This window comes from Lutjanus erythropterus, chromosome 2 (assembly GCF_056507025.1).
Source record: "Lutjanus erythropterus isolate fLutEry1 chromosome 2, fLutEry1.hap2, whole genome shotgun sequence".
NCBI classification, from domain to species: Eukaryota; Metazoa; Chordata; class Actinopteri; order Lutjaniformes; family Lutjanidae; genus Lutjanus; species Lutjanus erythropterus.
Genome location: NC_139318.1, coordinates 18,822,979 through 18,835,966, shown reverse-complemented (window position 1 = coordinate 18,835,966; position 12,988 = coordinate 18,822,979). Strand labels below are relative to the sequence as shown.

The 12,988-nt window shown below is 42.0% G+C and overlaps 1 protein-coding gene across 1 annotated transcript in view; it reads right to left on the bottom strand.

The window, feature by feature from the left end:
- LOC146331409 (calmodulin-binding transcription activator 1-like) overlaps positions 1-12,988 on the bottom strand; it is a 76,920-nt gene that overhangs the window by 17,989 nt on the left and 45,943 nt on the right. Inside the window, exons 7-10 of the mRNA XM_084730672.1 lie at positions 10,275-10,428; positions 5,815-7,703; positions 3,616-3,742; positions 2,208-2,342 (exon numbers count right to left, since the gene is read on the bottom strand). Coding sequence (XP_084586798.1) covers positions 2,208-2,342; positions 3,616-3,742; positions 5,815-7,703; positions 10,275-10,428 — 2,305 coding nt within the window. The remainder of the gene's footprint in view (positions 1-2,207; positions 2,343-3,615; positions 3,743-5,814; positions 7,704-10,274; positions 10,429-12,988) is intronic.

Genomic DNA, 12,988 nt, shown 5'->3' with positions numbered 1-12,988 from the left:
AAGTCAAAGGCAGCAGAGCCTATATATAGCGTCTGCACAGCACCCTGCCCGTGGTGCCCAACATTTTGACTGTCAAGTGGACCGCGATTGTGCCAATGATGTCCTTGCCCTTCACTCCAGCAAACAGCCAGCCTGCTGTGACTGTGGAGCCGCATTGCCGCATTGCGCAACGCAGAGACGGGGGCGAAAACACACAGAGTAACCCAGGACATGCCTGGCTGAGGAGACCCGCGTGTTTCCCAGCTGCAACAGCATCAGGAGAAGCTAACCCCCCTAGTGCTGTGCAGACATTTGAAACCAATCCCCCAGAGCCGAGTCAAAGAACATTTAATTGTCCTCTAACATCTAACAGCATGTTTTAATTTGATTCAACATCACTGAAACCTCACAAGAACAACATTTACACCTCTAACAAAATAATGTCATAGATTGATAGATTAAATAGATTTCTCTCCAACATGCAAACACTCACAGAGGACTATAATAAATGTCTGTGCCCTAATCAAGTCCAAAGTCTAAAGTCTTTATGAACGGGGACTGTGAAAATGAAAAACACAGGTATACTCACACCTTCACAGAACAGGTGTCAAAACTGTCTAAGAATTTAGATCCTTTCTTGAACGAATCTGCATGTAAGCTGAGAGTATCCACAGAAAAGAAACAGCAGCACAAAATTCAGCCACATATGACACCCATGGTGTTGCACAGATATTTGCAGCCAATCCCCAAGAACTGGCTCAAAGAACATTTAATTGCCCTCTAATGCTTTGATTTGATTCAGTATAATTGAAATCTCACAAGAAGAACATTCACAGCTCTAACAAAATAATTGATACATTAAACAGATTTCTCTCTAACATGCAAACACCCACAGTGGAATCTATAATAAATTATTGTACTGTAAACAAGTCCAATAAGATGCAGTGTCAAGCCTTAATGAATGGGGGACTGGGAAGATTATATATTTCCACTTGTCACAGAACAGTTGTCAAAACTGATCAAGAGCTCAGATTACTTCTTTAATTAGATGGATAGTAAATGACCAGTGAAAAAACACACTCTGACGTTGAGAAAGGAAGAGCCTCATTGGACTACAGGTCACTTACTGACCTGCTCTTGAATGCAAATTCAGCTACTTTTCAAACTTTATTTGATGATTACTTGTAGCTGCATTGGGTACCTGTGGATTTACCAACCAGCATTGGGCTGAGACTTTTTGTGTTTTGTTGAAAGTTTATTTTAACCCAGTAATGATTTGACCAACTACAACACAGTCTGAGTTGTCATCATTAACTCTGATAATACACTGAGAGTGTCAAAACAAACAAACAAACAAACAAACAAAAGAAAACAGCTGCACTGAGATACAGATGAACACAATTCACTAAATATCAAAAAGCCATGACACCATACTGGTCAGTACATCTGTGGCTGCAGACTAAACATCTAATAACATGACAGAGCAGCAAAATGGCAGCCACACAAACACATCGACAGGTTTTCTCAGGTTTTAGCTGATCAAACAAGACAGAGGGCTTGGTGTAAAGGCCATACTAAAAGTAAAAATAAAATAAGAAAATTACTTCTAGTACCTACTGCAGCTGTCCTTACAAAGCACGTACTGTTGCATTCATACTGAATGGCATTCATACATCAGTTGATTCTTCCCTTCCTATCTGCTAGGGTCGGTGGCATTATTTCTCACCTCTGAGTCAGACATAACTAGCTGAGTAGAACAGATGTTAATTTGCTAGTTACAACAGTTGACAACCTTGATGTTCTGTCTCAAGCCCAGCAAAATTTGTGTGGATGTTTGGCGTGTCATTTGGTGGGACAAGATTAGTGAAGTGATATGAGGCAGCACAGAGAGAGGTGGAAGGTTTTGCATTGTGTACGTTCAAATTGCCTGCTGCAGCTTAAACTTTTTTTTGGTAAAAATGCTGTCAAATGCATACAGTATGGGAAAAATGATAAAACACACACACACACACACACACACACACACACACACACACACACACACACACACTTCTATGGTTTTTTGTTTTGTTATTGATACATGCAACACTCCAGACACAATGAAACAGTTATGTACGTCTCATTTTATATATGGTTTATGGTCTTTGTTGAGCAAAACACTAGACAATGAGAGTGGAAGTAACTGTGTATCCCTCTGTGCTCAAAAAAACACAAACAAATGCTCTCACCATCAAGGGACAGCCAGTCATGCTGAGAAGACGGCAGGGCAGGAAGGTCACGTGCCTTGTATTCAAACACCACCGAGGAAGAGATGACCTCACCACCCATAGCTACCTGCAGCATCACCAGTCCTGTGTCATGGGCTGGAAACAGACATCAGGTTAGGAATTAGCTACAGTGACTGTATGTGGAGAGAGAGATCTCACGTCAAAGCATCATATCAGTATGTTAAAGGGATAATTCGGCTGTGTTGAAGTAGAGTTGTATGTGGCACTTCTTAATAGTCAGTGTATTATCTACAATAGATGCCAGTCTCTGTGTCTGGAGACGCAGAGAGGGGCACCACCACAGAAGCTAAGCAATGAACTGCTGTGGATAGGGTCAGCAGCAAAAGGTATTTTAGCCACCTAAGCCAATTATCACTCTCTCCAAACCAACTAAACTCCAAAGGCAAAATCAGTCATTTTACTTCACAGAACACAGAAGTTGCTGAACTGTTGCTGCCTTGATCAGTTCATTTCTTTATGTTATTGTCTGACTTTGGTGAATCTGAACTAACACTTTAAAATACCAAAGTTACACAGTAACACAAACCAATTAACTGATTGAGACAGTGGTAGATCAGCACCTGCTGTGTTCGGTGAAGTAAAATTACTGTTTTCGCTTAGGGAGTCTGGTGGTTTTGTAGAGAATGATTTTTGGCTTATATCAGCGGTTTCCTGTCAGAAAAGGCTCTCTGGTGGCATGATAAAGCAATGAAAATATAGTGTGCATTGATACTGATTTTTTTTTTTACAGTTAAAATGCATGCATTTTGCTGCTGACCCTGTCCACCGCTTTCTTCACTGGTACTCTTGCTGCTTCTGCAAATCGGGGGTGTGCTGACTGTTATCTACTGTAGATAATACACTGACTCTGGATATGTACCTCACACAACCCTCCTTCAAACAATTCAGACTATCCATTTAATCATTATATACTATGAAAGTCTAGTATTTCTTTTGCCCATGTGTGCCTGCAAGAGACTATTTGCTTTGCAGTTTTCCCCTGATCACACTTAATGTAGCAGGATGTGACTCATGTATCACTTACTATACCATCCCAAAACACATTTCTGAGCAAAACTGTGTTCATTCATTGCATCCCTCCTCACACTGTTCTTTTTTTATTGTTCATATCTTCTTGTAAAAGGCACTGCATCTCTCAATAAGGGTGAGCAGCCAACATTGTTAAGACTCTTTCTTTGTGTGCTGAAGACAACCATTTTTTTTGTTGCTAGAAACTGCTTATTATAGGGATTAGTGGGGTGACAGTTGGGGTATGGTTTTAAATCTAAAAATAAAGCAAAGTATTTTCTGTGTATAAGACAGTGATAAGGACTGTGAGAGTGTGTTTGTGCATACAGAGGTGTGTTACCTGGGCAGTAGCAGCGCAGCACCCCGGGCTGGATGAGGGCAGCAGGGACACTGATGTGGTCAAAGAGACAGCTGTACTCACTGCTCGACTCCAACCACGGACCTGTGATCAGCACCTTCACTCCACCCTGGGGCACACAAACAGAGGCCTGAGTCTAATATCACACAGTGTGGCTTCTTTGTCCACAGGAAACTGTCTCTCAGGTTTGCACATAGTTATCAAAGAGAAACAAGAGTCAGTATCATCATTTAGTATTTTTATATGCACTTTATACAGGATAATGATACATCTGCCTTATATGAGATCATCTCATATTTTTGCACTTTATTTGTTTATATATGTGGTTATTTCCTTTCCTGACATTTCACCTGCTTTATAACTTAATTCTTTTATCCACATTTTAATTATTTATATATTAACCTATTTCATTTTTTTTGCTCTTGCAATTCCATCTCTTTATGTATGGGCTCAGTGCTGCTTGATATATGTACCTAATTCTTTGTATGTCATGTATTGGTTTCTGATTTTTAATTTTTTATTCTATATATCTATTTGAGTGCTATATGAGTAAAATTATTCTTATTATTCTTATTAAAAGTACATTATGAAGACCTCAGAAACTTAAGATTTTTAAAGATATGTTTTTGGGCTTTTTTTTTTGCCTTTCTTGGATAGGACAGTGGAAGAGCAGACAGGAAACAGAGTGAAGAGAGGAGGGATGACATGCAGCAAAGGGCCGCAGGCATGAGTCAAACCAGCAGCCTCAGCACGAGCCTCAGCATCCCACCAACCGAGCCATAGGGTCGCCCCAGAAACTTAGATTTTTAAAAGGAAATTTTCATCATACTCAATTATGAATTTCTTTCTTCTTACTGCATCAGTGTTTAATTGAACAGTTAGTTTTTTGCTCTTTATGTGTGTCTCTTGTTGTCTATTTGCTGCATTTTCCTGAAATATTTGCAGTTTTTATTACAATCATATTTTTTTACTGTTTGTTTTTCTCCTAAAAGGGAAATCCATTGTGTAAGCCTGTGGCATCCTGACCTATCTCAACACATTTCTCTTTTTTAATTATTACATAGTTTTATGTAGGTGCAAACACAATAAATACAAAATAAATAAAATATTTGTAATTAGACACATCACTGCGTGCATACTAGAATATCCTGTTATAATTTATGTGCATCAGTGTGGTAGCATGTGTATGCTATGTATACACAGACTGTTTTGTAAATGTGTTTCTATCAAATATTCCGATTCCATCTGTCTCTAAAGGCCTCAGAGACACGGTGGCCTAATTTTTTTTTCTTTGATAAATCAAAACTGAAAGATGTTATAACTTGCCTCATTTACAAAGTGGTTATTATTTTGTTAATGACAAATCTATGAGTGTAAAAGGCTTGGTAGCAGCCTCTAGAGGCTGTGCCGCTCCTTACATCCAAGTGGAACAAAGTAGCCATCTGAACAACACTGCCATGTGTTTTCTCTAGTGGAGCTAAAAATAATACATAAACAACATATTGTGCTCCAGAAATAGAGTCATGACGTTAAAGTATGAAAAATGCATGGTTTTAAAAGCCATTTACCATCATTTTGTTGCATTTTCTTTTTGGCATTTTGTACTGCTCCTATTCAGTTTATTCTAAGTATTATACCATCGCCTTTTGAGCCTTTTGTGGAAAACTGTGTTTTTTCAAGAAACTCAAAAGTCTGGAGGAATCAGTATGATGTAACACTGATGATCCTGGAAAAAAGTTGCAGAAAAATATGCGCTGAATATGTGCACATGCTGGAGACATGGTGAGTATTCCAGTAATTGTATTAACCATCTTTGGCAAGTCACTGTGTTTTTGAAAACGTGGGTGGTTAAGATGTTCTGTTTCCACAAGTTTCATCATAACTCAATGACAGAGCTGGTGTCTTTGGATGTTATAAGTGGTACATGAGTAAATTAATGAAGCCACCCAGGGGAATCAGTGTAATATTGAAATTTCATCAAAATCCAATCAGCTGAGTGTGAGATATTCTGACTCCTTAATGACCGCACAGCCAGGCTGGCGGTCTTAGTACAAATTGTGATTTGAGCGTTTAACATCAGCACGAGCCGTATACCGTCAATCATGCGGTGGAGGAACTGATTCTCCTGCGGGAAACAATGATGAATAAATAATGAATGATAATCATGTTGGGTTTACTAACCTCTGGATAAGACCACTCTGGGGAATAGTCTGTCACACCAAACAGCCTCCCAGTCTCCTGGAGCAGTCCCAGAGCTCCCTGCTCTACCTCCGAGCCCTGCAGGTGGCTTGCTCCTGTGCCCTGCTCTTCTCCTGCCGCCCCCTCCTGGGGCATCAGCACCCCAGTGACAGACGCCCCAACCCCACCTCCAGACCCCTCGACTGAGATGAAATCATTGATGAGATCAGAGAACTGGCTCCCAAACGAAGCCTCAAAACCTTCCAGACTGATGGCTGCTCCTGCCCCAGCTGTTGTAGCCGATACCCCCCCACCTTGCTGAGGAAGCGGAGAGCTGTAGAGCGCCCCCTCAATACTTGCACTTGCAGCTATGGACTGAGGACTGGCCACAACTGAACTGCTGGCCCCTGACAAGCTTACACCATTACAGAGAATCTCATTTTCTCCTGCTCCTCCTGCACCTCCTCCACCTCCACCACCTCCCCCACCCTCCTCTCCTCCTCCTCCTCCTCCTCCTCCTCCTCCTCCATTGTCATCTGTTGGCTGCAAGTAGTGCTCAGTGTCAACACTCGAGTAAGCCTCATGCGGGTCTCCTGGTTTGAGTAGCAGCTCCCCTCCATTCTCAGAAGGCTTCTCCAAACCATCTCGATGTCTTCTGTTGCCTGACTGGTCGATGGTTGTGTCCTGTGGTGTCAGAGGAAAAGATCCTTGTCCGTTCCTTCCACACAGGCCCTGCTGGTCCGGGCTAGCTTGGTGGAGGTGTGTATGCGGGTCTCCGTTGGTGACGGGAGAGTCTGTTGGCACTGTGGGCAGGCCGATGTATGCCTGGGCCTCGCCTGACTCTTGCGTCGCCTCAGTGCCATTGGTCTGCAGCTGGGACGGCTGGCTCGTCTGAGAGGAGGCTTGGAGGAAGAGGCTTGGCGAGGGATGATGTGCAGGCTGGGTCAGACTCGGGACACAGGCTGATGACATCACAGCACTGAAGTCCATCTGCTCCAGGGTGGTGCTGGGGCTGAGGCCCGTCCCCTCTCCCACGTAGCTGCTCTGAGTGGCTAGCGGCTGCTCCAGGGGCGTTGTTTCCGTCTTGATGTTGTTGACGAGAGATGGGTTGTACACAAAGCCATTAGAGGAGCAGTGGAGTCCTCCATCATCGCCATTACACCCCTCGGTCTTGCCCCCACCTCCTCCATACGTCTGGCCCTGCTTGGGATTGTTGAGGAAGCAGTCAGGGTCAAAGGTCATGGTAGTCTCGGGAAGACTGACTGCTCCACCAGAGTCCAGAGAGCTGGACAGAACCAACTCTCCGCCCTCCCCTAACCCCACACCACCAGGAAACGACGTAAAACGCTGGTTTTCAGGGGCAACGGCCAACAGGATGCCAGCAGTGGTGCTCTCATGGGTGGATGCCAGCAGGTGGGTGTGGCCGGCAGAGTAAACCGAATCTCCAGTCAACGTGGTGACCTCAGACATGAACACAGCTGTGCTCTGTGACAAGCCAGCCCCGATAGCGAGTGCGGGGCTGTCAGCCATATCGCTGGTGATTGACAGTGGGGAGCTCTGGGTGGTGTCAGGGACCTCTACCTGGTTGGTGGAGGTAGATGAGGACACTTCCATGCTGCTCTGTGGGAGTAAGGAGGGTTTGGTTATCCTGCCGTTCCTCCTCTCTCCTCCACCCGCTCTGCTGCGGCCCCCTCCAGGACTGGGCTCCGTCTGGCCCTCTGACACGTCGCTGTTCTGGACCTCCGTGCCATCTGCTTCCTCAGCTCTCTGGCCCGCCGCTACGCCCGTACCCACTGCAGCTCCACCTCCTGCTGTGGCCCCTGACTCCTGCTTGGATGAGATGATGCGCTGCTTGACACTGGAACATTTCTGATGCAGGCTGCTTCCAGCACCTGACAGAAGAGACAATGAATCAAAGAAAACAGCATTCACAACGATGCATACACCATAAAAATCAACCAGGAATTTAGTGGTATCATTTCATCTTTTCTCGTTAATTTAATACAATTTTTATTTAATCACGTTAATTAAACTTAAAAATAAAAGTATTTATTTTCAGAACTTACAAACACGAGCTCTTCTAATGTTATATAATGTGTTAGATGAATGTACTGAGTTCAATAAACTTAATACTGATTTTAACATCTGTTTTCATTCAGTTTCACTCCTCTAAAATTCCCTCCGCTTAGGAGGAAGCCTAAACATAGGCCTGAACTAAAACAACAGACATAAGAATAACTGGGCTAATTAGCTTTCTAATAAATTGATGGATTTCTAATTAACAGTGTAAACACCCAAAAACTCAAAATGTTAGCAGGTTATTAAAGTACGATCACAATGATATACTTTTTTCATATTTATTTATGATCAAAGGGGCGGACTAAGGTCATTAAAGGGCCCAATTCAACGTACAGGCTGCCTATTGAACAGGTCTGCTTTATAGTAATGTAGAATTACCTAACATAACTGATAGTGCATAATGGCGCCCTCAAGTGTTCACAATGTACATCAAAAACTGTGATCATGACTACTCTGCTAACACTGCTTGAGATGCTTGAGTGTTGAAAGAAAATTTAACACATACATGCAACATGTATAATACACTTCTTTTGCAGGACATCAAGGGTTATTTCCAGTTACTAAATTATATGTTCTAATTTACATTTTTGGGATTTAGCCAATTCATTTTCAGTGTGAAATAACACATAAATACCAAACAGTTTAAGTGTCACAGACACTAGAACATGACCATAAAAACCTTTATGACCAGAGATCAAGTCAGTTATCAAGAAGAAACGCTCCAATAGGAAAACATATAAAGCTGTTTGCTGTGAACAAATTGGGGCATGTAGAAGAGTGAGAGGGAATATGAATCAGTGGGGAGAGTGAGAAGTGAGGTGCTACTTCAGTCAACAAGCCACTCTGTTGTGGGCAGATGTCCTTATTTGCCCTTCCAAACCAGATCAAAAGATGGTTGAGATGAGGTAAGAGGGGGTGTGTGTGTGTGTACGTGTGTGTACGTGTATTAGTGTGTGTACTGGAGTTATCTACTCCCTGATGCTCGTTTATGAATAATACATGCTGGATATTTTGGGCACCTCTGTCTTCTTTCCCTCTATCCCTCCCTTTTCATCGAGTGAAATATACATCTGCCTCTAGGTGGCAGCATGGTGCTGACTGTTGAAACCATCCAAAACAAAAAAAGCCAGGCTGAATAGTTTGTATGTACTGAGCGTCTCTTCATTAGGTGGCTATTTAAAAGGCAATTTTGCATTTAAACATAGCACCACTTTGTAAAGTGTTATCATGCTAAGAGGAGCAACATGATGTTCTAAATCTTCATTCATCAAAATTTAAACACAAATAAGGCCGCTTTTAATAGTTGAAAATACCTTTTGGCAAGTCCAGTTGTCACTTTTTGGCTTATTGATTCATTTTTTTACCCTCAGCAACAAATCAATAAGATGTTTGTACTAAATTATTAACACTGCCAAGATTAGATATTCTCCTTTGATGCAAGAGAGAAATTTTCATATCATCTATGCTGAACTGCTGAAATCACCTGTTGTCTGGTCTGATAAGCGATGGCACAGCTCCAGACTGCGCGCCATTCTGCTGCCAAGTTGTTTACAAAGCCTCCAAGCAAGCCAGTGTACCAAATTATGTGTGTTTTAGATTTTCTACACTGGTTTCCTATGGATTAATTTTGTACCTTGGCTGGGGTACGTTGCCTTTTTTATCACCACCACCCCATGACAGGTGGTATTGTTATTGACCCAAGGTGACTCAAAGTCCCAGGTTTAAGGGAAAAGTGTGAGGGCTGAAACATGAGGCCATGAGTGCAGGAGGGAGGTGAGTGCTGAAACTGACAAAGCTAAAGGACCAATATGTAACAACTGAAAAACGAGCACACCAGTCCAAATAGCAAGTTGGAGGCATGGACTGTATATTAAATAGATAATTACTATTTATTACACAGTTTACCCCCGCCCCTCCTTCTCAGTTTCGAGGAAGCTCAGACAGGCTGCAGGAACAATGCAGGAGCAGAAGACGAGGCTAACAAAAGAATTTGACAATGACAAGCAACGCCATGTCCTACACTTTAAGTTGATTAGCTGTTTATAACTGTTAATTATCTGTCAATGTAAAGCTAAGCCCGTTATCCTGAAAAGAAAAGCCCACTGCTCCGGAAATACACACGCATTATTATTATTCATGATTAATGATTTCTTGCAACTTATACACAGACACTTACTTATTCAGCAAGAAATTTCTCATTAATTTTGATTCCAATTAATGTGAAAGGGGCAAACAATGACATGAAGTTATGGACCGGAAAAAAATCAACTTATAAACAAATATTTCAACTTAGCATGTTACCTTAATCTCTGATGACATATCATGGTCATTTTATGATTTATCACAGTAAATGAAGTATATTACAAATTTCTCCTTTAACTCACACATGGGTTTGAGTTGTCCAATGAGCTCCTCCTTGCTCCACTTGGCCCACTCCTTCCTGTCTGTGTTGATGGAGCAGAGAACAGGACCGCATGGCTTCCCGCTATCATCCACTGCTGGTACATTCAGGTAGTGCACCAGCACGATGTCTGGGTTCTACAAACAACCGGAAACATGCACGCATAGTTTAACACAGCCTTTAGTCATTAATTCATTGTCATGTTCTTTGCGCCGTATGGGAGGGAGAGAATAAAAATGACTCTATTTACAGAGGGAGTGGAAAGGAGGGGAAGTGGAGAAGGGAAAGCAGGTGGGAACGTGGAGGTCAGGGAGGAGGTCGGACATAGCGTGTCAGATAAGATTCTCTCACCTGCCCATAAAAGATTTAACAGCTCAAGCCCACTCATCACTCTCTCTGACCCTGCAGAGGCTGTGGAAGTGTCTACATGTGTGTTTGTGTGGATGCCTGTGTGTGTGTGTGTGTGGAGTATATAAAGAGACAAACAGAGGGATGGAGACAGGTTCAGTGTAGTTCTCACCATACTGTAGGCCGCCAGCAGACCTATGGAATTTCTACCCCTATGAATGATTCAACAGGTGCTTCACATGCATCTATGTGTGAATGTGTGTGCGTGAGAAGCGTGCTAGAGAGAGAGAGAGGGAGAAGCTCCTCTTGATGAAAGATTCAGTAGACAGACTCAGGTGAGGGGGAGGACCTGCTGAGGTGGAACACTTTTCTCTCCAAAAGAGGATGGCACAGTGGGCTGCTACAGCACCACACTGTGCAATGCAACACCACTCACAGACTGATTTATGATCATATTCACTGATGTGTTTTGATATCTGCGCAAAAGAGCAGAAAACGCCACTTTACAGATAAAGCAAGTAGAATTTCCCTTCATAATTTCCAGACTGCAGGAATCTAACTATAGGCACGCCAAAGAAAGGAAATATATTGGGTTAGGGCATATTCAATTTACGGCTGGTGGCTGGAATGTCCTTGTAAATTTCATGTGACAAAATTATGCAGGAAATTCTGGCGAAGAATACATAAATATGTATGCATTTCCATATTTTAAATGAACATCGCTGGGTATTCAATATTTTCTTTGAAATGAACAGAGAGAGATGAAGAGAGGGGCAGTGTAAATGTATGCTGGCGTGTTTAAGATTCATCATGAAGCCAGTCGTCTGAAGATGATGATGTCCTGGTGACCATCTCGTGCATGGCCAATAGAGGGAGAGGCATGTGTGTGGTTTGTGTGTGTGTAGCTGCTGCTCTCTGTTGTCTTTCACATGAGCAATAGAGTGAGTCCAACATCTCTATGAAAAACAACATGCTTCTATACACATGGGACACCTGTGTGTGTGTGTGCATGTGCGTGTGTGTGTGTGTGTGTGTGTGTGTGTGTGTGTGTGTGTGTGTGTGTATGTGAGCATGTTGTGTATTGTGTATGTGTTGTTTGTAGCTCCAGGGTGTTTTCTTCGAGAGGACCACATAGAGAGTAGCGCCTGAGTCCTTGATGCTATGAAGTTTTAAGAGTCAGGGTTCGATAACACAGTGGGCTCAGGAAGTTACAGTCAACTTCTGGCAAGCAGATGTTTTTATTACTCTATATGTTTGCATTTTATAAGATCCATAGGTCTGAGGGGTGCACTAAGAAGAGGGTTTGACATAGCCAGGCTTTGTGTTTGATGGCTTGACAAAATGGACCAATCATGTGCTGCATAAGTCTGCCAAGAAGAACACGTTGTCAAAATGGAAAGCTATGACGAATATATAAAAAAAATACTAAAAAAAAAGCAACAGTGTACAAAGCAACACTTTTGCTGCAAATAAGTCAGTCATCTTGCAGAAAATTTCTAATCGACTCAATGCACTCTCAATGCCTCCTGTGACGACCGCACATTTGTAGAGCTCTTAAACTTTGAACTTGATACAGGTCTGACATTAACTATGTTTATACAGACAATATTTCTTGAGTTTCTCCAGTCTGACTGAAATCATTCTGATAAGAAATTCTGATTAGAAATTCCACTATTTACTAATATTTAAATGAACGCTTAATAAAAGGTTTACATGCCCCAAAGCATTAATCAGAACTTTTTTACATGCACAAACTGGTTCCATCCATTGTGAAGCATTTAATCTCCCAGAAATATAACAGAAGAAGAAGAAGAAGGAGTAGCTCCAGTTTGTCAGCCACCAGTAAACAAGTGTAATTTTAAAGATGGACCCACTTTGTATCCTGGGAATTATATTAGCATCTTTAAATCTTTCAAGATTTTGAACTGAAAAGTTGTATCCACTACTGACCCATTCTGTTTTGCTACCACCATGTTCTGTCCCTCTCAGAAACTCATTTGTGACAAGTCACTTATCCCCGTATGGGGCGGATATACACAGAAAGTATATATTTAGGTGTACATTTAGGTCTGACACTATCCCAGAGAGAAGTACATGTAGAAATCACTGTTGTTTTTGGCCAAATAAAAGTGAAATTAATGTTATTGATTGATTATCCATAATAATTACCAATAGACTAATCAATTGTCTAATTGGTGTTCTGAGCTGCAATACCAGCAGTGTTAAACGGACATGGCAGCAAATCAGGATCAAATACAAAACATAATTCAAAAGTGGTCTATAGTTTCTTCATTATTCTGTAATATTCTTTTTCCCATGGCAAATGATGTATACAGTTTCACTAACATA